At 35.4% G+C, this 27,403-nt stretch overlaps 1 protein-coding gene across 13 annotated transcripts in view; it reads right to left on the bottom strand.

Moving 5' to 3' along the window:
- Nucleotides 1–674: 674 nt before the first annotated feature.
- Nucleotides 675–27,403, bottom strand: part of REPS1 (RALBP1 associated Eps domain containing 1) — a 61,174-nt gene continuing 34,445 nt past the window's right edge. For 2 of the 13 annotated variants that reach the window (XM_038130640.1, XM_038130654.1), the window contains exons 5-20: nt 26,908–27,035; nt 26,266–26,428; nt 25,894–25,957; nt 24,913–25,067; nt 20,168–20,307; nt 15,450–15,530; nt 12,414–12,501; nt 11,513–11,614; nt 10,013–10,085; nt 7,619–7,737; nt 6,800–6,864; nt 5,584–5,769; nt 4,276–4,371; nt 3,524–3,672; nt 2,756–2,861; nt 675–1,688 (exon numbers count right to left, since the gene is read on the bottom strand). In XM_038130640.1, the coding sequence (XP_037986568.1) occupies nt 1,620–1,688; nt 2,756–2,861; nt 3,524–3,672; nt 4,276–4,371; nt 5,584–5,769; nt 6,800–6,864; nt 7,619–7,737; nt 10,013–10,085; nt 11,513–11,614; nt 12,414–12,501; nt 15,450–15,530; nt 20,168–20,307; nt 24,913–25,067; nt 25,894–25,957; nt 26,266–26,428; nt 26,908–27,035 (1,784 nt within the window). In that variant the 3' untranslated portion in view covers nt 675–1,619. The remainder of the gene's footprint in view (nt 1,689–2,755; nt 2,862–3,523; nt 3,673–4,275; nt 4,372–5,583; nt 5,770–6,799; nt 6,865–7,618; nt 7,738–10,012; nt 10,086–11,512; nt 11,615–12,413; nt 12,502–15,449; nt 15,531–20,167; nt 20,308–24,912; nt 25,068–25,893; nt 25,958–26,265; nt 26,429–26,907; nt 27,036–27,403) is intronic. The other 11 variants (XM_038130653.1, XM_038130648.1, XM_038130642.1 and 8 more) reach the window with 11 other exon arrangements.

The following is a 27,403-nucleotide window of genomic DNA, read 5'->3' as shown; positions in this document are numbered from 1 at the left end:
TTTTCGAGGAAATCAAACCAGATGTTAAGCCTAAAGAACTATAAATATATTTGACCCAAGTCAATACTAACATTTACTTTTTAGAAATTACATTTGTATTAAATTTGCTTACAGGAGGATACAAAAGGAGTATAGCCACAGATTACCAAGAGAATAATTTTGATCAACAGCTAAAATTGAGGGAAGAAAATGGCCAAAAGATTACAATCAATCACTTCTTGTACATGCCACAAAATTACAAAAAATTACCTGCAGACCTGTAATAAAACCCTCCCCCTTATTTGAATGAGTTTCAATTCCCAGGTAAAGATGAATCAACAAAATTAAAATGTTGTGCTGTTTTATTGGTGTAAAAATCACACAATTGCTAGTTCTGATTCTGCAGAGATACATCCATGCAGTTAAACATCTATGATCCCACAGCCAGAAAAAGCCATTAAATAGAATATCTGCTGTTAGTCAGCAATTAATGCAAATTTACATATGAGATCAAAATGTGTGTATCGTACAATATACAACAAATCCTAATACAGTACATCAACCTGAAGAGCAAGATACACTCAAGGAACTCTGTTAATAGTGAAGCCTGTCTATATGTCAGAGAAGTAAGGCCTGGAAACAAAATGACAGAAGGTACCCCAGAATTCCTAAGAAGCAAAACTGTTCATTTTTTGTTTTTTTTTTTTTTTTTTTTTGCTGGGAATTAGAAGTTCATAGAGGTATTGACACATTACTTGACAATACAATTTGTTATAGTGAAGACTGGTGGATGTGATCTGCTATTAAAAGGTAATTGTGAGACATGCAATTACAGGTGGTGCTTAGATAATGTGCAATTAATGTTTGGGACCTACACCCAACTCTTTTCAGAAAAGGGAGAACTAAAGAAGACCTGTTTGATAGACTACCAATTGTGCCATAAATGTTTCTACGCATGCGGCTGGATCAGGATTATGAATGGATAAAATGTGAACACCTGGCAATCTGTGGTTACATACTCTGTAATGTATGCAACAAAAATCACAAAATCCAATCCAGTTGATATGGCAAACAGCCTGCAAGAACTCTTCCAACCTGAGGAAGCTGGGGAATTGCAAAGAGGCAGGCTTTCTAGAATCGTGAACAACTTTCCAATTGTGAAAGGCAGCTTGGGAAGCAACATTGGCTGATGACAGATTAGTAGTTTGTCTCTTTTCTGGCACAATAAAATAAATGCCATAGTGAATGAAGAGTTTATGTGCTTAAAGGTTAAAATCAACTGATTAGCAACCCTCTTCTGCAAAGATGTTTCAACAGGAAAAAAAAAACTACAAAAAAATTCCAGTTGGCAATTTTGGTGACAAACTCTGCAAACTCAAGTCCAACAAAGATCATGGATGCCCACAAAGAAAGATGTGAGAGGCAGTGTCACATTCAAGGAAAAAGTAGTTTGTTTGTTTTTTTTCTCTCTGTACTGAAATTAAAATACTTAAAATACAAAAGTGGACAAATTGACAAAACAGAACCACAACATTTAATGTAGAATAGAGTGCATTGAGCTAGATGCATGGATATTTAAATAGGCCTTGAAACCAATACCCCTTTCAAAATTAGTAAATTCACAGTTAACGGCAGTAGGCTTAGAGGTGAGAGAAGGGTCGAAGTTGTTCCAGTTGGACTTCCAGGGAGATTCTCTCTTCAAGAACATCCTACAAAAGAAAGATTTTCTACTCACAGTCCACAGAGAATGAGTACTGAAAATTTTCTCATGCAATCAAAATCTACTTCAGTTTGAGAACTTATATTCTGGACTCTTGGTTACTCCTCCCAGAAACTGAATAGAAGATTGCCTGGCTGGTAATTACTTATCAATATAAAATCAGTACTTTGCTCCAAGGTGATGCCAATTATTTTTTCCTTTCTTTCAAATCACCCAAACCCAAATTTGTAACCAGATGCAAACTCAACTATAATATTTTCAAATGAAGTCTAAAATGTTAAGGGGTAAGCTCTCCTGAGTTAAGAGTATTGGAAAACTCACAGTTTTTGTCCCCACTTTTTCCTCCTATGTCAATTTTATGTACATTGACTCTCATGAACAGTAACAAGTGAAATTCAGGCTTGAGTTTTTTAAAATCACCTAACTTCCATTTTAGACAATATCTTATTGATTCATGTTTCCATTTAAGATTTTTTAAAAAAAATTATCTTCAAAGTTAAAATTAGGTATCTTAGGTAAGAAAGACTGCAGGCGAAAGACATTAAGCTGATGCCTACAGATAGCTCCAAAACAATGATAGCTGACCTAGATAAACAAATTACTACTGTTGCACTAATTATTAAACTGCAAGTTTTGTATTTCAGATTATTGCATTTGTTTAAAAATATTTGTAATTTATAATTTTATTAAGACTTTAAGGCTTGCTTTTTCCTTCAGAAGAACACAAAATATTTCAGCTGCTCTTCTCAGTACTGTTTTTAAAGTATGTGATGATGACAACAGGTAACCTAGTATTGATAACGTGATGTAAAATTTTAGTGTAGCTAAAAGCAAATCAATACATTGAAAAATATGCGTTGTAGCAGCAAAAGTGTGATTTGTAATTTCACAAAGCTTGTCACAAATAGGTATATTCTATGATCTACATAAATAGCGAAATATTTCATATCAATATCCTCGACTACATTTATCAGTGGATTGCAGAGATGCCTGTTACTGTGCATCACTAACATCTTGCTCTCTGAAGCTCTTCTCTTACAAAGACTAAGGAATTACCTTTAGTTGCTGCTGTAGTTCACTGTTCAATCTGGCCAAAACAGTGTTGGTTTCCTTGTTACGTCTGATTGATGCCTGAATTGCCTTCTTGTCTTTCCCCACTGATCTGAGAAGATACCAGAAGTACTGTAATAAGTAATTTTGCCACTTAGCTGAACAGCTCACTTATAGTCCCCCTTCTTTAAGTGAGTGGAATCCTCTTTTCAAAATTCTTTTACTTGTTATACTGTTATATTTTCCCGCTTCTGTCTGGCTTGGTTAACCACGTTTGTTTGCATGGAAACACAGATATATACGTTTCATATATGCACACATAGCTGGTTTCAATCAAAGAGCACACAGCACATTTTAAAAACTTGTCATTATCAACTTTCTGAAGGCCCAACACAGCGAACCACATTCATTTACCTCCAAGTGACTACTGCAATAGACTATTTTCATGCTAGGACACACAGATTGCACATTTTGGACTGTTCACAGCAACCATTTAAAAGTAAACACTACATCTTAATACTTCCACCACTTATTTCCAACATACTTGCAGAAGTTAAAAAAAGTTCACACTCCAAAATTCTAAATCTCTTAAAAGTCTCCCAGCAGTAGCAGCTTTGGGATGACCATCTTTAAAAACCAAAAACTTCTTAAATTGTCGAATTAATCTAAATTAAACACACTGAAATAGTTTGCAACTCCTGGAACAGAAAGTGTGTATGCTGTTTAAATGTAAACTTTCCAGTAACAGATGTATTTATATACTTCTTGGGTTACCTAGGAATAGATGGCTGTGAAGCAAGAACAGCAGCTATGACACCTGTTTTCTGTGTATGTTCCTCAGCTTCAGGTCTTAGCTCATCTTCTGATTTTAATCTTCTACGAATAGGCTTCGGTGGTGGAGCAAGTGGGGTAGTGCCTTTACCCTGAAGAGAAAAACACAGCCTATTCATTCTCTGAAACTACATTTTATTTGGATTATAACTGGGTAGCTTGTGTTTCATATTCAGTTACTGAGGCAACTGAATTTACAACCCATCAGGTATTTTCTGATGGACATCTAGCTGCATTCTGATTTAGTCTGGAAAAAACCTGAACTACTAAATCCTACCACGTGGTGAAAAGCTAGGAAGTTGCTTCACACTCACAAAGAACTGTGCAAGCAGAAACAGCACAGTACAACTGAGTACTGTAAACATACAGCAACGCAGAACACACCTTCCCCCCACTAATTATATGTCTGTAATCAAATAAAAAGCTACTGTTAATCAAGTTCTGCACTAAACATTTTGATCTGTTTCAAAAATTTGAAAACTTACAAGTATCTTTTCTGCTGTCTCAAGAATAAATCTAATCATCATCCTCTACTGCAAAAATTCACCATACACATGCCTATTTGAAGCACTTATTTGGCTTAGAAAACTGGGTTCAAGTGGACACATATTAAAGCTGCTGTTGCAAATCAAAACAAACATTTAATTTAATATACATCAGACAACTGCACTTTGTTCCAAGGGTACTTTGCATACCGCACTACTGGGGACATTTGCAGGTGCTTTGTCTTCAACTCTTCCATCTGCTTTGGCAACTCTAAGAGAACTTGCAGAATCAGAGGGCTTTTCAACCTAAAGGAATATAAACTGTATTTAGAAATCTACTTCTTAACATATACTTCATTTGGCAACAACTGGAATAAAAACAAGTATGCTGTGTTCTGATACATGAATACAGTTAACACCTAAAATTCTAGTTCAATACTCATTTAGAAACACAAGTCCAATCTCATGAGGCACTGCACAGCACAAAAGAGGCCGTGGCCTGATCACAAACTGCTATAGCTGTTTCTGCTGTTACAGTACCACTATTATCTATCTGTCACTGCCAAAGGTTAATCCCTCCAATGGAACACAATGTGACTGTTCCACATGCACCTCAATGCAAAACAATCAGCAAGCTTAACTTAAGCAGTTTGCAGGGGCAGCTTAAGCTACCATAGCTGGTTTTGCAATGAGGTACATAGAGAGTGCTCAAATGGGGCCACGTCACTGACCTCCCTGAACAAGTGAAGCAAGACCATGCTGCTGACAGCTGGGAGAGCTTAAAGCACCACAAGGACTTTTGCAAGCAAGGATGCAGAAGTGTCCCAGAGAACTTACAATATGGATAAAAGCTACAAATTATCAAAGGAGAACATGAAGTAGTTTCTGCAATAGCAGCTAGCAATGACATTAATACTAATGCTTCCAAACTTTCAAGACCTATGTCTGTAGTAGGAAACAAGTTTTTGTAAACATGTTTAATGATAGAAGGATGCCAGAGCTGTATTCACTTTAGCTGTTTGTCCAATGACTTTGAAGAAAAGCAAATTAACGGATTTTTAGCAGATGTTTACAATACATGAGAGTCATCTCCTTTATTAAGGCATGTCTTTTTTAAGACATTATTTAAAAATTACCAGCAAGTCATTTGGAAGACTGGCAAGAATGAGCAGAAGAAAGGTTTTACCTGTGCTAAGTCTCAAATTACGTGTATTACCAACACAATTATGTTTGTGCCCACGTATGCTAATAAGCACAAAAATCTTTTCAATTACAATCAAGAGCTGAGATGAAAAGAATTTTCCTTCTGCCTAGGTGTTTGGCAATTACTAAATAAGTGCAGCAGTGTGCAATGTAATTGCTTTCTAGCAATGGCTTGAGACATCATAAAAAACCAAAACAACAAAAAAACCAACATATAACACACCACTGACAGAGAACAGCAGAAATAGGTTTTAACAGAGTCTCATAATTGTTGGTGGTATTAAAGCAATCAACAAGATCTTCCTTTCTACTCACCTGCAAGACTTCTGAGTGCGTTTCAATTTCATCTTCTTCCTCTTTGTTTACACCTGAAACAGCAAATGCCTCAAACTGGCTGAAGTCTGCAAAATTTGGCTGTTCTGGTATTTGTTGAGGTGAGGTACTGGTATGAGCTATTAGGCCATCAGCATCCACTGAGCGATGCACATGAGGACCTGTGCCCTGCAATAAAATAACAAAAATATTTAGGGACAGAATGTTAAGGATTATTTGCCTTTTTAGGGGACAAAAATTTATGTACTATCAGTGGGACAACATGCATCTCATGCAAGACATGCATGAAGAAATACTTAAGAGAAAGAAGTTTGGATATGCTATTATCCAGGAAATAAGACCAAAGGAGGATGTAATGTAGCACTAGCTAGACTTATTCAACAATAGATATTTCTGCTGTGACACAGCCATTTGGGCTCTGGGGGCTTAACACAGACTTTTAGTCTAGTTTCATAAGGAAACATGTTTATGTAATCACTGTGTGGAATATGTCTGTCCTTGTACATCCCTTCAGATAATTTCTGAATTCTTGTAGATGATTTCTGAATCACTGACCGACTTCAATTGCTGGTAACTCAGTATCTAACAAGTAGCTGCTGGTGAGAAACAACTGAAAAGCTTACCTGTCCCATGTCAGACCTGCACAGCAGTTGAAGGGTTCAGCTGGCTAACACAAGACTTTTCAACACGTGCTTTCTACCAAATCAGCTAAATGATATCACTCAGACTGCAACTGCAAAGATCACCAAGTCTGTGACAAGTGAAGAAGTGGAATCACTCCTTTTGGGGGCAGGCATATTACATAAAACTCTACCCTGTGCCAGACAAATGGAAGACAAACCCTTATTTTGCAAAACTTTGGAAAATGGCTCTCGCAGTCTTTGTTACAGCCTATGCACTATAAAGGAATAGACAATGAAATGTGAAAGGATAATTTTCCTCTCTTTCCCACAATTCAGAACTCCAGAGCCAATCATTCCTCCTCAATGTCTACCTTAATCCCTGCCCATGATTCCATTAGAAGCATTTTTTTACTTAGGAAATACTAACATTTGGCTGGAGTCTAGGTTTTGCCATCATTCACATCCTGGTGCTTTCAAAAATATATCAAGCAATGATACTCATTTTAGAGATATATTAAAACTCAGATAAAAATAATGCACCAAGTCAGAATATGATTTTTCAGAAGTGACATCACCTGTGAAGGCTGTGGTCTTGGAGGCACTGCAGGCGGATAGGCAACAACTCCAGCCTGTTGCTGTCCTGTAAAAGATGCACCACATTTGGCCAAGATTGTTACTTTGTACATTATGGTGTTATCAAATTTTCTTAACTGTCAACATGAACAAACATTGCATTTCGCCACATATTAACCTGTCATATTTGGGCTCATAATTGTAATGCCACCTCTTTTCAAACTGGCAAACAGACAAAACCAGGATTAATGAGAACATGGATCTTGTACAGACATGGTCATACGCTCCTGGTTTTAGTATCTTAGTCTTTGGGGTTTTTTTACCCTCGTTACAAGTTCTTAGTATCTTCTCATACTTTCTGAATTTAAAAGTACTGACAAGTCAGAAGAGTCCAATAAAACCCCTTAAGCAGACCAGCAGAAGTGACTTTAATAATTTCCTCTGAAGTCATATACTAAATGCCCATCTTTAATACATGTGATTCCAAAAAGACTCACCTTGAAAATTTACTGGCAGATGCAATTTATTGGATGTGGGTATACAACTAGAATATTCTTTCCTGACTTTGTTTCCCACATTCATCCAAAAAACTACAATGCCAGAATTCAGAACTGACTTTTAAATTAGCTACTTATGTAAAATGCAATATAAATTTTAATACAAACAATACAGTAAGTTTGACAACATTTTCAACTTTTTTATTCGGAAGTGGTGGTTTAAAAACCAATATTCTAAATTATTCCTCAGAGCAAAAAGCATTGTCTGCTTCAGGAATACATGTGCTGAAAAATAATATACATTCAGAACACAGCATTATCTACCTGGGGTAACTGAAAAGGATCTGTTCATATCTAAAGATGATGACCGAGAATGAGAAGCATGAGGCCTTGGAGGGGGTGGTGGTGGTGCAGTGTTATCTGGAGATGTTCCTGAATGTGATCTGCAAAATACATAAGCATCTGTAGTGATTTTAGGTGGCTACAACAGAACTAAAAATCAAAAGTTCTTCTAAAAGCATGCAATTAAAAACCCAAGTTTGAAAGAGGTAAAAACCCCTGATTGCCATTGATTTTCAGGACTGCCAAATTAGTTTTAAACTTCCAGTATTCTTTGATTTTACAACTGCTTTTATATTTCCATTTACTTGAATATAATTTATTCGAATTATTCTTATAGTATCACATGTAATTTATCTTTGGGAAACCAACAGCTTGATGCTGGTTTATATCCCAAACAATGACAGCTCAGGAACAGAGAATGCTAAATATGGTAATTCCATCCAGATGATAGTCACTATAATTTTTAAGATGTAGTCAACATCCTGTTTAGGTTAAATGAGGTAAAGTTCAATTTCATTAAAGAAGAACATTGGGTTTCTGTTGGACCTGCCTCCATATACATCAAGCTCAAGAAGTATCTCAGTGTATGAGACAGCAATTTAATTCTCTGCTTGAAATTTTCCAAATCTATACACTTGGCAGAATCTTCAGAAACTTTGACTCATTCTTAGGTAGGATCACCATCTAGTGGATATCTGTTGCAAATTCATGGAGAACACAGAAAGGATAGAAGGATAAATTACTGCAGTAAGTGCCATTTAAGTGGGATTTATTGTATATAGAATTTTTGTACAACTTCCTTTTAAAATCAGTTTGCAGAAGCTTCCTAACTAGTCTAATTTGAACAAGAAAGATTTATTGAATCACTGACCTGAATATAGCTGCTTTTTTATTCAACTCGTGATAAAATCCTTTCTATGACTGGCCTCTGCAACATTCTTCTGTAACTATTGTAAAATGTAAACTTGGAGACGTAAAGGGTACCCAAGTTTCACACAAAACCTGGAATTCCTGAATGTTTAAGTCCAGACACAAAACTGAGTTATCACAATAGAAAAGTTTATTTTAATATATTCTCTATGGCAATGCTTCTGTAATACTGTGTAACTCTCCAGCTGATGATAAGAAAATCTAATTATACTGACTCCTTGGGTCATCCCTCTAGCTAGTATAGTAAAAAAACCACAAGCAGAATTAAAAATGGGAGAAAGTGGCTTAAGGAGAATTCCAAAGTATCATTATCTGACACAGCCTTGTCAGTTTTTGCTATGTGAAAATACAAAAAAGTAGTCTTGACTAATGGAAGGATTAAGGACAATGTCATCTATATACAAAATTGCAATTGGTATAAGAGATGCCAGTGGAAGGAAGTAAAAGAGTTAAGTGGGACAACAAATTTCCTGTGTGCATACTGCCACAACTACCAGGTCAGGACAGAAGCTCCCTGTGCCATAATGTGGGAACTCATCAGAAAGCTTCACTCATCTACACAAGTTCAGCAAGAGAACCTAATCTGAAGTCAAAGAGTAAAAGAACACGTTGAAACCGTCATGTTGATAGTGCAATAACATACATAAAAGTATGTAAGAATCACATTTCCCATGAAGCAACAACGCAGGAAAGAATCTTTCGAGTTGCTGTACTGACAGGCAAGTGGAAATCGTTCTTTGCTATTGAAGTCACCCTTATTATTTTGGCTTTGAAACTCAACTCTGAAACCGATTGTAAGATGGTTAGTGGTGTAGCTGGTTTTAATCCTATTCAGGCAGATTTAGTGGGAACAATTAGCACCAGCTAGTACAGTACATTCTCTTATGTGAAATGATGCAGTTGTTGGTTTTGTCCTTGCACAGCTTTCCCCAATCCCTTAATTTACACTGGGCCTATGACTGCCCTTTATAAGTCCACTATTAAAAGAGATGGAGTTACTGCCATAGTATTCCTAATTTGTGCTTCATTCTTTTAGGCGAAAGTGTCATAAGGTTCTTCTCCAATAATGCCTAAAAGAGTATTTTTAAAAATACAAAACATTTGTTTCAAGTAACAGCATGGTCTCATGTGCTTACATTCCCTTGTGTTTAAGGGGAAAGTATTAAGATTCTGACTGATTGTAGTGCTTCACATGGAGCACTTGACTGGCCAACCTCAAATTTTTAGACAACTTTCCTTTCTGAATTTCCACTTTACTCATTAACAAAGCAACGTACATTGTTAATGCATTAGAAAACAGACTGTTTCCAGATTCCTGAGTGTCAAAGTTAGGAATCTGTTTTGCCACCATTTTATAAGTTAATTGTCAGATAACCAGATAACCAGGAGCTGAGAACAGGCTTCTTTAACCTTTTACTTGTTCTTTTCAGTTGCTACTCTACTGACCGTTGCCGCGTTACAGCATTTCCGATTTGCTCCGGATCTGAAGTGTAAGAGTCCGAACTGCTGTAACCATCTGCTGGGAAAAGAAAGTACAGTTTCATATGTGCTTTGCATCATTAGCATACCCTAACAGACAGAAGTAACAAATAATTTCAAATATCCAATTTCTTTTATTACAAAAAAGGTGTAAGTCCTTGTATTGCTTCCCTGTAAGGTATCATCTGGTCAGGATTCAAAATCCTTAAGTCTGAATAATTGAAGGACACAATACAAACCAACTCCACTCACCCAACACTAATAGTTGTTGGCTACTAGTGGCATGTACGGAGAATAAACAATGACAATAATGTTGTATTTAAAATACAAAACCTAAGTTTTACAAACAGTAATTTTTAAACACTTGACATTCCATCACTTCAACAATCTAGTGCACAAGAGTAAGGGACATCCAAGGGAAAAAAAAGCAAGAACATGCCTGATTTTAGAAGTGCTAAAGGATGGTCACCAACCTCAGAAATCAGAAAAAGGAAAGGGTAAGTACAGAACACAGATTAATGCAGTTGCTTTGCTACTACTGTAACTTCTGTACTTCCAAGTCTGGTGGTCAACCTTGTTTTGGACTGAATCTTTTTAAAACTTTCAGCTTTTGATTAAGGAAGCCTACAGAAATGAAGGATGCTATTAAAGCATCACAGACAGATTCTCAAGGACACCCTTACCCATAGAAGCTCTGCAAAGCTTGAGGAGTTTTTCTCCAGAAATGAGGAGCCTCACAAAAAATACAAGATTTATATGAAATTAAGGTAGATAGAAAAACTGACCTCAGGATAATTTATCACAATGGATTATTCTAGAGCACCAGGTAAATCAAAGTTCAAGGTGGAAGTCACTGGAGCAAAGGGACTCAGTTGATTTGTTACCAGTGAAGAGGAAAATTCTACTCAAAAACATCAAGATTTTTCTGAATTACCCACTCTCAAAGGATTACTTTAACCTCCTATGACACTGACGTTTTCAAAAGTGGTAAAACACATCAAAGAATGTGTCCAGGCCACAGAAATGAGAATCCTGCAGAGATGACTTTCCTGATCAGCAAGGCACATTCTTACCTGTTACATTTTTTATACCTTTTCTCCTTAACACTACAGGTACTACACAGTGCGTATATCTTACACTGCAATATGGTTTGTTTCATGTCACTATGTTCTTCCTCTCAGGGAAAAACACTTTATCAAAAGATTAGGCTACACCAAGATGGAAAAGAGCTGACAAAAATGAATTTTCTTGAGCACATAGGGTAGGAAAACAACTCCAGTGACACCAGTAGAACTTTCTTAATTACTACTTCTAATACATACTTTATATCAGAAATGTTTCTGCTCTTAGGATAAGTTTATCTCATTTTAGAGCTGCTGCTACCCAGCTTTCATTCACTGAGGGATGTATCAGATTGACATTTTGTGTAATGCAAGAAATGAGACCAGAAAGCACTTTGATACTTACTAACTGTATTTCCAGATGTAAATTTTACAGATGAACTAATTTTATTTTCTTCTGGGAGATCTGATGGTTTCACAAGTAGTGGACTAGTAGGGTTAGCATGATCTACAGGGAAAAAAAAATCTAGATAAATGAACTTATTCAAACTAGCCTTTATTTCTGGTGCCAAAGCTTTACACTGCTTTTCTGCCCTTACCTAAAGTGCTGCACTCAAGACTAAAATTGGTGTATTTTAACTCAGAAATAGTACTATTACAATGTAAACCACCAATTTCTCAGCATTAAGAGCTGTGAATTTTCAGCTGTTTACAAGGCCAAAGAAATTTTAAAAGAAGTGTGCTGTCGATACTATTTATTCTCCTATGCTGAAGACTCTGCATGAGCTCCATGACTTTAGGAAATACTGGCACACAACTGAAAACTAAGACCCCCCTCTATTCCTTTAACAAAATTTATCAAATCACCTTGCTTATTATTGACCAGAGTGAAAAAAAGCCTGCCAATATTCCCAAATGCATTCAAGTTTCAAAATAATAAATGCAGTATTTCTGACCACAGAAGAACAAGCTCTGTGAATGCAGGTTGTGATCTCCATCGCCAGTTTCCTTCCACATTTAACAAGGAAACCCAGACATTCACCTGCAGGTCCAAATCCAGCCTTTATAATGATGCTGAACTACTCTTCAAGAAACATTCTGCTAGAGATGGTAAAATCCTCACTGTAGCAAGTTGCCAATTCAAGCTCTGCACTTATCTGAACAGCAATTCCTAACTCAGTAATGATGCTCATTACAACTCCAGATTTATTCATCCTTGGTGAAGCAGAAAAGTAAGTACATTCAAGGAAGTAAGACCAACTCTAACAGTATGAAACTTCCCAAATTAGCAAGAGAAAGTGTCCTACCACTTCCAGTTCTTTTAAGCTCCATTTCCTGCATGTGGATTTTGCTTGGAGTCATTCTTATAGGAACTGGGTGCACAATTGCAGTGTCCTGCAGAAGAGATCACAGTTATGTTAACCTAGCTTAAGTCACTCTTCAAAGAGTCTCTGACAGCACGTGCAATGTCAATTCTAAACAAAAATTTTATAGATTTTGTTTATTTGCACAGTTCCAGGGAATTGAATATACCTAGAAAACAAAAGCTCTCTAAGCTTTAGTCTCTAACTGAGCTACTTAAAAGGACACTAGAATATGTTTCTATAGATAACTGCAAGAAGGACCTGAATTTTACCGGCTTTCCACTATTTCTAGCATACCAGACATCTGGTACTTTGAGCACTTCTTAGAAAAAAACCAAAAACAATTTAAACTCTGACTCCTCAGTTTTATTTATAATGCCTCAGAAAATAATGGCCTCTCTAAATAGTATGAGTAATGCTCAATCTGAAATTTCCAGTAATTTCAGATATTTTCTGGAGTCATTAAAATAGCAAAAATCTTCTAAATGTCAGTATAATAAGCTCTGTGGAATATACCTCTAGACAGGCCTTACACTTAGGCATTTGTCATTCAGACAAGGGGCTCTGTTTAAAGTACTTTATAGACAATCCTTTCCATTTAGTTTGAACACTGACTGCAAACAACTTAATAAAATAATCTCAAAACTAAAAAGCAGCCTAAAAATAGGGCCATGGCTGTCTGAGGTTTTTTACTGTCATCCATATTCAGAACATATGAAAGGGTGGGCCAATGACAGTACAAGAACACCCCCAGATTATATTATATTCTATCCTAGAAAAAACAAGAAGTTTCAAAACTATCTTTGTATCAGAAATTTAATCTGTTCTGACTACTCAAACAGATCAATTTCACTGGGTGTAATACATCTCCATTGGTATTTTCTGAAACTATTTCAATTACATGCACTACCCTTGTTGCAAGCAAAACCAATTCCTAGTCACAGCTCAAACATTTTTGTTGCAGGAAGCTTTTAGGAATAGTTACCACTTTAAAATATACTGCTTTTTCTTCCCTCTGTAATGAGATTATCATGCAAAGATCACTTTTACTGTGGCTGCTTCAGACCTCTGCTGTACTCTAATGTGCAGCTGTACAGAAGTTATGCCTCAAATAATTAAATGGATTTTATATAATGCATTAATTTACATCATTAACCTAATTCTACATAAAACAACATGTTACCAACTTTGACTTACAAAAGGCATACTGTGCTCCCATACTAAGGGACAGATGTACTGTTTTACTCTTTCCACTTATGTTTTACCTCCAAAGCAGCTACTTTTCCAAATAAAGACGACCTGGTCTGTTAATTTACTCTTTAGATAGTTATTAACAACTGCTCAAGAAAGCTGGTTTTCTCTCCTCTGGGAAACCAGTTGTTCCATAAATTATCCCCATGCAGCACTACTGAAACTGCTAAAAACGAAACGTCTGCCTTCAGCTAACTGAAGGTTTGTCATAATTTGTTCTTATTTTAATATTGAAAACAGAGACTCTAACCCCAAAATCTGTTACCCTAGCAAGTATCAAAGATGCTTACCAGTCTTTTCTAAACTATATAAGCATTTCAAGAAAAGAACTCAAGGTTGCTATCAGCCATAAAAAATTTTGCACTCCCAGTGAATTTCTCTATATACATACACACAAACATGTACTCTATATAAGAGGTTTTTCATATACCATCATTGCTCTACTTTTTAGATTATCAACATAGCAAAAAATTCAAAGCTCAGGTTTCTGTCATCTGCTAATTATGTGTGAAAATAAATTACTGTCTTATTGTGGAAACAAGACAGTAATAGCTCTATCCTGTCAAGCAATTATACACAGCAAGTAACAAGTATGAATTAATTTACATCATGTTTACCTCAATAAAACATAAAAATACATTATATTTAAACCAAAAACCATCTCACATGAAAGAGGGCTGCTTTTTGCTTTAAGTAGGACATTTTCAGTTGTTTTGAATGCTTATCAAAGGTTAATTCTGAGCATGAGGAACAGTGCAGTTTGAATTCTAGCTTTCAGCATCTAGAAATGCTATTTCTACATGAACATCAGTGTTAACTTTGAGACTGAAGCACTGATGTATTGAAAATCTATGTATATTTATGTATTCTATCTTTTCAGAAGGGACAGGTTTAACACTAAAAGCAGTTAAATGTGAATTATGTGCACCTATTATATTTTGTTATGCAATCAAATGGACACCAACACTGTAATTAATTAAATTAAAATGGACACTTGGTGCTAATTCAGGCTGTAAAAAAAGCAGGATGAAAGCAGCAGCTAAATACTGCATTTCTAATGCATTTCAGAACTGCTTTAATGTCACATGCTGTAAAGCTTAAAACCAGCAGAACTTGAAACACTGTAGTGTATTTCTGGCTCCCAAAGTTGGCAAGACATTTAACTACATAATCCTTCAGAGCACTCCTCACTGAGTAAAGCCTTAGAACACCACAGGTTTAGCTGGAGAGATACTAAAAGCCTTATTAATAAGTAACTTGGTTAAAACACTTGGAATATGAAATACCACACCCATTAAAGCCCAGCAGCTTTTTTATCCACAGAAGTTGGCACCGTTTTTGTGCAAATCAGGCTCTGCAACTCAAAAACCCCCAAAACAACACCGAAGACAAAATCTAAAACAGAACTTGTTTATCATAGGGTGTGGCCCTTGCATCAACTTGCACATTTTTTCAAAAAAACATTATGCTTAAATTCTTTGTGTACGACAGATTTTGACAGAAGCGTTGTATTAGGTCAAAATCAACAGGAAAAAGCATTCTTTGCAATCAGAGATTAAACATGAGCAGTACTGGAAAATTTATATTCTGAAAATAAGCAAACAAGCTATTCGCCACCATTCCCCAAAAAGCAGTCTATGGAATCATGCATAACAGGTAAATACAATGAATGGAAATTCAGTGTTAATAAAATTAATTTCAAACAAGCAAGCTAAGTGATTGACTTACAGGATCAGCTGGTGCAATGTTAGAATCAAATTGGGTCAGAGTTTGTGAGCTTGAAGAGCGTTCGCTAAATGTCTCCCACTGCTGAACAGACAGAGGAGAGAAGTCAGCATGATGAGAAAGATGAGAGTAAAAGATCACTGAGGAGATTTAGCATAGTAGATCAGAGGTTGCACTGGAAAGAACCATATTTGCACAGGAGAGTACTTGACTTGGGAAGCACATTAACATATATATATATATATATAAAGTATTTCGATTTCTGAGATTGTTGTGGAACCAAGTTTGTTATCTGTCAATATTAATCTTTACATTCACATTTTATAATGAAGATACAGGTGCACAGGCAACCCAGAAGTACCTTCAGAGTTCACGCTTGCCAATGAAAATCATACAAGCAAAAGAACTGGTTAAGCCGTTCATATAATTTAGAGATAAAAATCAGAGACACATTGTGTGCATTTGTAGTCATAAAATCCACAGAAAGGTTCCTCAGCTTTGTAGCTGCCAAGTTTCAAATCTATTAAGTAAATGCTGATTTTCTTACAGAATCCAAGACTGAGCAGAGTACTCCAAACACACCACTTAAGCTTGCCAGTGCAACCCCCGAGAAGTGATTCTACATCGTAAAAGAGCATTTCCACAAGTCTAAATCACTGACAAGGCAAAGAATTAAATTCAAACATACTGTTGATTGCTAAAAGCAAATAAGTCAATCTCTGAACAATTTTATAAGATATGGGCATGCTGTATCAATATATGGCTGTCAAGAATCCTCATGCAAACGGAGTCAAGTTATAGCCACAACTGGATCAACAAAGCATCGAAGCACATAAAATTAGTCTGTGATCTGGAAACCAGATAAAAAAAGCACAAGAAGAATGCTAAACTTGTTATATTTTTGTAAAATAACAAGTAAATATTAAGCAAGTTTCAAACACTACAAATACAAGTTTCAAAAATTAAAATCACAAAATTTTTAGTGCTCAGAAAATTCAATAAAAATTATGTTTGTTATAGTTGTGGAAACAACTTGGGTGTTGGACTCTATGACCCTTGTGGGTTCTTTCCATTTCAGAATATTATCTGTGTCATACTCCTGGTCCCATCTGTATAGGTAAATCAATCTAAATGATCCCAGAAGACACAGGACAAACTATATGGTGTTAGGCAACCTAATCTCATGTTCTCCTCTACACCAAACTATATTCATTGAACAGCCTGTATGTGAACCAAATCTAAAACAGTTATTTCAGAAATAACTTCTTAAAGAAATTCCTAAATAATGTTTACAATCAGATGAAATGAAATTCAGAAAAATATTAACTAAATTTGTAATTGCTGTCATGTGTGGTAAAACTTCTTGCAGAGAAAGAGCTTTATCTCCTCATTTCCAAGTTTAAATGAGGGCAAACATTATGGAATTCTATTAATATGGGGGTGGTTATTTCTTCTGGTTGTTTTTTGTTGTGGTTTTCTGTTGCTTTGAGGGTTTTGTTTGTTTGTATTTGTTTTAACACAAAACCACCCTCTTCATGGACAGAACATACCAAAACCTTTTTAGTAAGGATTCCCAGCTGCTCTGTCCCTGTTTAACACTCCCTGTATTAAACAGCTCATCTCTGTGTCACTCCACCCCTCCATGAAGAGGCAGCATTGTAAGTAGTTTGGAGCTCCACAAATATTTTAGTGAGCCAGTTTTTACTAAGTCAGAAATTGAACTGCCAAATTCTGCCAGCCTTACTCCTTATTTGGTCTCTTGAATTTGCGCAGCTGCTCATTTTCATGAAACATATTAATATTTATCTTAGGTCTACCACTACCCTTTTAAACTTGATCTGGCCAGTGGCTTCCCAGTTACTAGTGAGACTGGCAAACAGATCATTTGATTACAGAAATACTGGTAATTGTTCCAAAAATTCCATAGGGCACACAGGACTTATGTTACAGTTAAAATAAATGGTAAAATATTATTTGTTACAGATGGATGCTTAATCTCTCTCACCACCCTGCTCTGAAGCCAAACTACTTTATTACTTGTCCTTGGCCTCCCTAGCTAGACACAGACACAGAAACACCAACACCTGCTCTAGGAAATATGCAGTTGTGCTCCCTCCTGAAATACTATCAGAAGCCAGCTAGTGCTAATTACCCAGTTAACAGAAAGCTAAATACATTGAGAATCTACTGCATCTCAAATGCTGAAAAATTTAAAAGCATTGACAGGGTAAAACTCATGCTAGCTAAAGCTGAAGTATTTGTCCTGTCAAACTGCAAACGTGTTTTTAAATTACTTTCAAAAGGTTAATTACTAGAAACTAAAACTCACAGCAACCTGACCCATTATGAATAGAACACCAAGATATTTGAAACAAGGTGTAACAGTTGTGAACTTAAAAGAAAATCTCCATGTCTGTGTTAAAGCAAGTATGACATCTGCATGACACTCTACAGTTTTCAACAAAGAATTTGTAGTAGGCTTTTCTATTATTTTAAGCTTTGAAAACTAAGTGCTCAGCCTTGAGACTTGGATGGAAAAGACATGTGAAGTGAGAAAGAAGTAATAAGTGAAGAGATGAGAATGTGAAGCACGTAGTATACCCAAAGTTAGGCAGATTTTCATGTTGCTCTTTATTCTGAAGTTTTAAACTGATGCCTTGGTCTATACTTGGGAGCCTCCAGTAACTGGGCCTGGGAACTGCATTCTATAAATCAACTATGAGCTAGGAAGAACAGAGTAACCAACAGCTTTGAGAATAACAGGATGAAACTGCCTGGAATGACAGATAATACAAAGAGGCAGAGCTTTTACAAGCAATTCATTTGTTGATGACACTTATAAGAGGTTGAAGGAGGAAAAATTAGACTGGGGCCTGCAGCAATACCAGAAATTTTTTCATGGAATTAAAACCTTGAGGACTTTGACCTGACTCACGCTGAAAAGAAAATGCTGAGAAGAAAGAAACATGCACAGCAACACATCTGAAAATCAGAAATTCCTTTGGGTTAGAACAAAAACCTAAACATTTAGTTCAACTCTTATTTTAGTATAGTTAGTATCCAGTAGTATTGCTACTGTGAGGACTTTTCCAAACCTCTTAAGCTATAGTAGACTTTCAAGAAAATGCCACCTTATTATGTGAATGGATAGCCAGTTTCATAAGTCAAGGTTCTGGCTGACAAAATTGTAATTCACTTTGTTCCACTAGTGGAATGACCCTATTCAATGGGTTTAAGTTGCATTAGACGCTGAAGGAATCTGTTCAATTATGATGCAGGTATCAAATGATTAGCTTATTAAATCTTTATTGAAAATACAAGGGAATGTGTCTGGGCAATTTGAATAGAGATTAAGACATTTACAGCTTTTTAGCAACAACTGAATGAATCTGCTCCACCTCCCTCTTAAAATATAGCTTCCTACTAGCAGTCTGAGTCACTCTGTTAAATAGACAACTAAGAATCACTAAATAATTTCCAACATTTTAAAATTTGTTAAGGATGTGACTGAGGCTAGCATTTGCCTTTACAACAAACAGGAGACTTTATAAAGTCCTTCCCTGCTGAGAAATGAAGGAAGTTTCCTCTGCTCCTAACTTTAATCCTAAAAATGTGCTTATTTTCTGCTTCATGCTGATTTTCCATTGGTTTGTCTAAATCTTTTACTATCAATTTTCTATTCACTTGAAGTCTAATGAAGAAAGAAAAAAGAACCACAAAAAGCTCTTGAAATAGAAGGCAATACTCAGCTACTGACAGAACTATTTTACATGTTAAAACAAGTTTTCAATTCTTATTGAGTCCCAGATAATCAAAAATAATTTTCCAAAAATAATTTCATTCTTTTTTCCCTTTTTCCCCCTCTCACAATGAAAGGTAAGCCTACATCATCTTTGTACATGACGGCAGTCAGAAACTCATTTGGATCTGAAGTAGCTCTTAAAACATTGGTTTATTCAAAGAGGCAAAACTGTTAAAATAGAGCAACAAGAAAAATCTAGGAATCAATCCCTTACAGGCCTTTTAAGCAAAGGACATTTGTGGGGAAAATAGTATAAAAAATGCTGCTTGCTAACTTCACTTTCAAATTCTGACAAAATACTGCTCTACTGCAGAAGACTGCTTATATAGCAAATAGATATGCTCAAGTATTATGAAGCAGAAGTATGTAACAGTAAAAATTTAAGATTTAAATAAATTTAGCCAATGTCTGGCTTCAGATTCTACTCTCAGTCTCTGCTTCTGAAACAGGGTCATGACTTCTCTGTGTTACTGGTGATATTTCAGGCTAAAATCACCTCCAGAAGTAAGTCTCAATGTCCACATCTCTCAGAAACTTATTCTGTAGTTTAGCCAAAGTGTCTGCTAAAAAAAGTTCTTCAGAGGTAACAAAAAACTCCAAACAAAAAACATGCCCTAAATGTAAAAAAAATAGGAATGAATTCAACTTTTCCAAAACACATTATGAGATAAATTTTGTGATTAATATAAAGCTTAACTACCATTAATAACATTTTAAATAGTATCTCACAATTGAGATAGAAAAAACAGAATGAAAACTTTTTTTTTTTTTTCATTTTAACACAGAACCTTCTTGTGTCTATTGTCCTGCTAACTGTTTCATGATAGGTGATCAGCAATTCACTTATGACAAATTATGGACACATACACAATTTATTTATTGACTGGCAGTGCAATAACTCTTAGATAAAAGCGCTGACCTCACTGCTCTGATTCAATTCTGGCCAAGTCTGGTTTAGGGATGGCATTGATGGAGACTTGCTTGGAGGTGCTTCTGCTGGAGAGCCAGAGTAACCTACCTCACCAGTCTGTTCCCCAGCTTCTGAAACGACAGGAATCACTATGAAATAAACAAAAATCATAAATTGCATTCAGTTTATTTTTAGAAGAGTGCTCACATCTCATGGAAAGTGCAAAGTACCCTTTATTTCAATCTTTTTCAAGCAAATATTTAGCAGCAGACAAAACCCAAAAAACCCAAGACCTCTCATTTAGTTAAATACTGTTAAAAACTGTTTATCAGGTACTACTCTTATTTTATGGATGTTTCTGAAAATCAGCCTTTGAAGATTACTCTGTACCATCCTATCCTCCCAGTACTTAGCCTTTAAGTAGCTTTTTCAGGTTTTGATTATATACAGAAATAAAGTTTTTCTTACAGCATGAGAAAGTAACTTCACACTAGCGTTTATTACATCATATCCTGCACTGAGCGTTTCATCTTACAGATGAAATACTTCCTTGTATGAAAGGTCAGAGCAAAACCAGTATCTCAATGCAAACACAAAAAAATATGACAAGAGATTAAGAAAACCACTCCTCCTTAGATTAGTCTCCAAATAATAATTAGTTTCAAGCCTCCTTACTAAAACAGCGGTGTTTCCATTCACATTTTGCTAATTGAGTAAGTCTAGTAGCTGTCACATTCCAAGTGTCCTTTGGCACTGTTCAGTTTTCTTTTGAAGTAAATCTGAACAGCAGATCAAACATTCTGTCTAACACAGTAAAATCCTGCTTACAATGTCTCCTATTCTAGATATCAAAATGCAAGCTAAAGCCAGGCATTAAGACCCTCAAAAAACTTGAAGGTTCAGATTACAACTGTACAGTGTATAAAGCAACAGGATGAGGTGAAAAAGTGACTGATAAATAGTGAGACATTTTAGCATGTCAGCAGTCACAGAATTAAAACTCCAAACAAGACAAAACACTAAAAAAAACCCAAAAAACAAAACAAAACAAAAAAAAATCAAAACCAAAAAACAAAACAAGTTTAGTTGAATTACCATGAAAAAGGACTGCTTCATGGGTATGTGATTGAAGATGACTGCCACAAGAGTATGTTTTACCAAAACCTCTTTGAAATTTATAAAATTTACTGGTTTCAGGTTCCTAAACAGCTGAACTCTGCAGTCTTCTCTTCTGCTAAGACAAGTCAATATTCTGCCTGCTAGTTTTCATTAAGAGTAAGCTAAAAACAAATCCAATGTCAAACTGAACTGAAAACACTCACTTCACATGTCTTAGTCACTGGTGACCACCTGTAGCTCTGAAAAGTAACAACCCATTATTATTGCCTCCAGAGAGCTGCCAGGGACTGCAAAATGCACAGCCAAAAAACTGAAGACCAAAAAGAAATTAATTGTGCCACCTTGAGGTCAGATGCAACTGAAGTGTTACTAGCATTAAAAAAACTACACACAGAAACCAGTAACTCTCCAGAGTTTCAAAGGTCATCTAAACTTCCTCTAAATAGCCAGACATGAGGCTGTTTCCATAAGGTTTCCAAAATGTTTCCAAAATTATGCCCAGCATCTAGCATCCTGAATTGTTTTCCTCTAGGCAAAGCAATAAAAATAGGTTAGACTGAGGTGGCAATGTTACCAAGTAGTCAAGTTGACATGCTGTGGTCATTGTAAACAAAGTAATACACTAAGCCCAAAATACACCAGTGGCAATATTTTGGACATACATATTGCATGTTAATTGCTCTGAAGTGTAGTAAGAATAAAAAAATTTCATTAAGTTAAAAAACTCAAAATTCTTGTTTCACTGATGGTACTCTAGATAACTAACTTCCAGTGTTAAACACAAAGTCAAAAAATAAGGCTGAAAATTATTATGGATAGACTACATAGCTACCTGTGATTCAATGAGTTCTGCAAATGCCTACACAAAACATGTCTACGACTACGGGAAATTTTAAGGGTTAAAGTAATTGTGTAAGACATAAGGCATGGCAGATTCGTTTTCTAACATTCGTTTTCTTTTCTTGCCATTACACAAATGGCATTGCGGCGCTAAGTTAAACAAAAATTCACAGAAAAATAGAACTTGCTTTTCAGATTTTGTAAAGGTTGGTAGCTTTTACTAACTGAGATAAAAATGAGTTTGAAGGAATTACAATTCTGTAGAGATGTACTGCTGTACTAGAAAAATGAACAACTATACAAATGCTTAATTATGCAAGAAGACTGTGCCATGTGAGAGAAATATGTATCTCTAGTTATGAAACCAGATGTAAAGCAAGATCATGTCTCAAACAGGTTTGGAACACCTGCAGCTGGTCACATACTGGATTCACAGGGCTGATGAGGAAGAGGCTGTCAGAAGAACTCACAAGACTTCTTCCTTTCCTGTCTGAACACAGCCAGAGGGTGCAAGGAGCCCTCTGCTACTCCTCCTTCTGCTGGCCACTAGTTCAGAAGTCGAAATGGAAAAAAGCAGCACTTTTTAAGTGCTGAGAAGTGCAGAAGATTAATGGGAAACTTTCTAACAAAAGAACAGGATTAATAATGGCACTGTCAACACTTCTGAAATAAAGTTTGCTATTTTGCACATTGGTTTAAAAGACATTCAAGCAATTCATCTTCTTCAACAGTTTGACTGCACATTATTCATACTGAGGCACGCCAGCAGAAGATCATCAACCATTTCTTTCTTTGAGAAAGTTTTAGCCCATGCAAAAAATGCACTCAAAAAGACATTCTGGTGTCATACTTTAGTTTCTATTTCTAAGACTATTTTGGAAGAAAGCTTTAATGAAACACAACTTTTACAGGAACTGAAATGAAAAATTATTACCAAAATTTAACTGGTTCATCTTTCTATGCTGATTTACAGTTCTTAAGATGAATTCCTGTAATTCCTGTAATTCCAGCAGACAAACCTATCACTAACTTTTAAATTAGTAAATGTACACTGTTGTAACTAAACATAAAACTACAGCCACATCAATAACTTCATCTGAAGTATTTTATTCAACATAGAAGTTTTGGCAATAAATCACGTTACGTGCTAGATAAGATCAGCTATTTCCAATGCTGCTGACCCAAATAGATAAACATATAAGTAAAATAAAGCTAATTGGATGAAAATCCACAAGTTTGCAAGAACTTTAATTTTTCATTGTAGCTCTTAATAACTGCAGAATAAAGTATCAGATTTTCCTATCTTTTAAGCACGGCTTACATAGCAAGGTCAACTTTTAACATTCACTAGAACAGGGTAACTTCCCTTTAATACCAAAGGGAAAAACTTCTAAAAGCAAGTTGCCTGTAAAATGAGAACAATAAACAAACACATAATTTTTTTGGTTTAGTGTTTGATGTATAAAGTTTCCAGACAACTTTAGCTGAAATCTAATATCAATAACATATCAAGACAAATAATAGCTGTTGTGTGTGGAGTTTTGGGGAGTTTTTTAGCGGATTTTTTTTTTTTTTTAGTAACAACAGTTTATACGAGTGTTATTTCACTTCCTAACAAGATTTTTTGCTTGATCACCACTTTAACACAAAAATAGAGAGAACAGAATGGTTTTTGACATTTGCTAGGTTTTAGCCCAATTAACTGCAGCTATTTCTCACAAATATCTTCATCATAGCAAAATGCTAACTCATACTGAAATACTTCAGCAGCAGCTCTTTGAAGAGCCAACCTACTCCCACAGAAAACAGGTTCATTATTAAAGCAGAGATAATAAGAAACACAGTGCCTAGTTTAAGAACTCATCCATAGTTTTGAGATTAAAGTCTCAGACAGCCGACAAACACAGTATGAAAAGAGCCCCCTTGAAGAATTTAGTGAAAATAAATAAAATTCTAGCAAATCACAGTACCTGTGCACTCAGAATATAACCTGACTTTCCAAGCAAAGACTGACTGTTAAAAAGTAATCTAAAGCAGCTTTAAAATACTCAGTTTCCTTTATCTATTTTAAAATAGAAAAATAAGATGGCCACTCACATCCTGTTTTTAAACGCCACTTTAACATGAAACAGTAGTTTGTTTTTCAGTTATGGGACTAAGTTTTTGGCACATATTAACAAGCAGAATTCATACATTCAGTGTTTTTTCTGGGAGTACCAAAATGTAAAAGGCAATGCACAGAACAACTAAGTGCCAACACAATGAAGGATAAATCTGCACTCAAGTAAGGAGGTAAATTTAAAAAAAAGGGTCTGTGGTATTGATCCTGCATTTTTAAACACCTATCCTGCCCTTAGCATTGAATCTGGGAATATTTTCAATGTATCTTTGATACTTAGAAAATCATACCAACATATTTACAAATGAGGGTGAATAGAAAGCATACTCATTTGAAAGCGAGTCTAAAGTACAGCTGGCTTGGGAAATTGAAATGCAATAGCTAGTCATGAATAAAATCCATACTGTGACAATTTTGTTTTCCTTAACCTTTAAAGGACACAGTCAATATTTCTAAATGTAACAGTGTATGTGTACTTCTAAATAACTGCCCTCTACGGAAATATGTACATACTCAAATTAGCTTTGAGCACTAAATTAGCTTTGAGACTTCTAAAAATTGTACAATCCCTTAGTTCATATTGACAAGTGCTTTCTGTTCATACAAACAAGTATCAGCTGTAATAATTAGATCATAATTTTAAAATATTGACATTTGTGTTGAACCTGTATCTTACCTGTTGAGTCTTCCAAATCAATCAGTTTGGGCATTAAACTTTCAGGTAACTTTTCTGGCAGATCATACCCATTCTTCCTAGCAACTACCAGGTGAAATGCAGCACAGAACTCGTCCAATGTCAGTGCACCATCTTTATCAAAATCTGACAGTTCCCTAAGAAGGAAAACTTAGTGTAAATAAAATTTCTAAAGGTTACTTTATTTCCAAAAGACAGGCTTCCAATTTTGCTAGTTGGATGAGCAAAGTTTATTGTTCCCTTTATCCTACTAAACCCTTCATATTAGCACTACTCCTGAAGATGATGAGCCTTCATTAATAACAGCTTACAGATCATTTAAAGTCACTTTTATCTCTCCTGGGTTTTAACCCATTTAAGACAGTACTACACAATATTATTTGCCTCAGATTTTGGCAAAGTATACTACTGAAATTATAGTGCTGAGGCAACATGATTAAGTGGGAAATTACCTGAACCAGAAACATTACACTGAAAGAAAGACAGCAACTGCCAAGGTAAGCCATTTAATGACAGCATGCAATGATGCAGTACAAATTCCAGAATACAATGAAACTGAAGATTTGCACAAACTCAAAGCTGAATTTGTCACAAATTTATTTAAAAAGTGTATGTGCACATTTCATTTAAATTTACTTACACATAAATGAATGAATAAATATAGATAAGGAAATAATGATTTACATTTAAATGCATTTTTAGCAATAAAAACCTCAAATAAATTGCTTCTAACTCTGAAGAGTTTGAAATTTTCTCAAAGTGCCTTGTAAATAGTACCAGCCCAGGCCCATTAAAACCCACTAAAGTAATACTGCTATAAATATGAGCAGGACTGAACATACCAGTTAATGTTACTTAATAGTTTCTAGTGAGTAATTATTAGATGTCTATCAGATAGCTGTCATCTTTCTAAACATTTATCATTAATTAATTATTATTATTATTTTAAACAATCACACTTACCAAATATGAGAAAGTTCAAGAATAGGTAGTTTTGACTTAGTGAAAAATTCTTTAGCTGCAGATCCTAAAAAATTGCAACAATCATTTTTAATACTTAAGGCAAGTGAAATCATTAAAAAGACTCAGACCTACTGTAAAGGTGATGAGTTATTTAGCAAAGGTTCTGGGGAAAATGGCACTAAATAACTAGGGTTAAATAAGGGAAAAAGGCAATTAGTTTCTAGTCTTTCTTGACTTACACTCAACTATAGTAGAATATTATCAGCAAAATGCAGAACTTCCTTCAAAATAGTATGCAAGCCTAAGTACAAAACAAAGTCTTTGTAACAGAACTGATGCACCCACAATTATATTTTGTAAAGAGTAACTTACCTGGTATAAATCCATTTAGATCAGGTTGAATGGTTTTAAACTGATTAACATAATACTGCCTTTGTTCATCAGTTATTTTCCAGGGGTCATCATAACTACTTGATTGCCTACGAATTTCATTTGCTGTTGTAGCTGATGCTACAGTTCGTACTGTTGTCTGGTCCTGAAATGAAATATTTTTCCTCAGTATTATCTACCTAAAATGCTTCTACGAATTCTCAACTTCTTGCCTTCAAAATACAAAGCATAGTTAAAACTCACAGTAGTTTAAAAACTGCAGGAAACCATCGGCAGATGGCATCTCCAGGATAATGGCAGGGTATTTTTGCACAATGATACAATATGGAATGACCGCAGGTATGTAAGCAGAAAAAAATGTATGGCACATATGCATAAAAAGCTAAACACAAATGTTTAAAAGTCATAATTGTAGACATTTTAAAAATTAGTAGCTTTCATTTAATCATTCCAAATTAAGGCAAATCAACAGAAAAAGTATCTGTTGGACAAATAGCACTGAATTGACTACAGCACAGATACACAGTAAACAGCTGCAATGAAAATTATGAAGGAAAAAAAGAAACCCAAGGATTGCAACATCAATCTGAATGAGGCAAATCAAATACCAATAAAGTGTCACACCTGGACAGAAGCAGGATGCATGGCTAAAAGAGCACTGGTTGGTGGGGTATCTGCAAAACTGACCCAATTTTCTTGATGGGGTGGTGGTGAATGGCCAGACCATATGGGATCACTAGAAGTAGATGAGCCTGAAAGTAGAAGAAACATTTCCTTTTCAAAAGACAACCCTGAAAACTGAGAAAGAATTGTGGATATGGAAATATCTCCTGTCACAGAGATATACTATAGAATGATGAGAAAAATGAAAACCAAAGTGCACCAAGGTGACAAAGTTCACCTCCTGACATCTCACTTCTGTAGATTTTTACATTATGTTAGCTTCAACCCTCACTAAAAAGACAGAACTGAGAAATGGGCTTATTGCAACATACGTAAAATGTAAGTTGGATTTTATCCATTTAATGGGTTTTGAATGAGTTTATAAACACTCCACACTTTCATTTAATTGAAATAAACAACACTTGTATGGACAAATACTATTTAAAAGTGACATATG

The sequence above is a fragment of the Motacilla alba genome, chromosome 3, assembly GCF_015832195.1.
Source record: "Motacilla alba alba isolate MOTALB_02 chromosome 3, Motacilla_alba_V1.0_pri, whole genome shotgun sequence".
Lineage (NCBI taxonomy): Eukaryota > Metazoa > Chordata > Aves > Passeriformes > Motacillidae > Motacilla > Motacilla alba.
The sequence above is the reverse complement of the archived record's forward strand: the minus strand, read 5'-3'. Positions and strand labels throughout refer to the sequence as shown.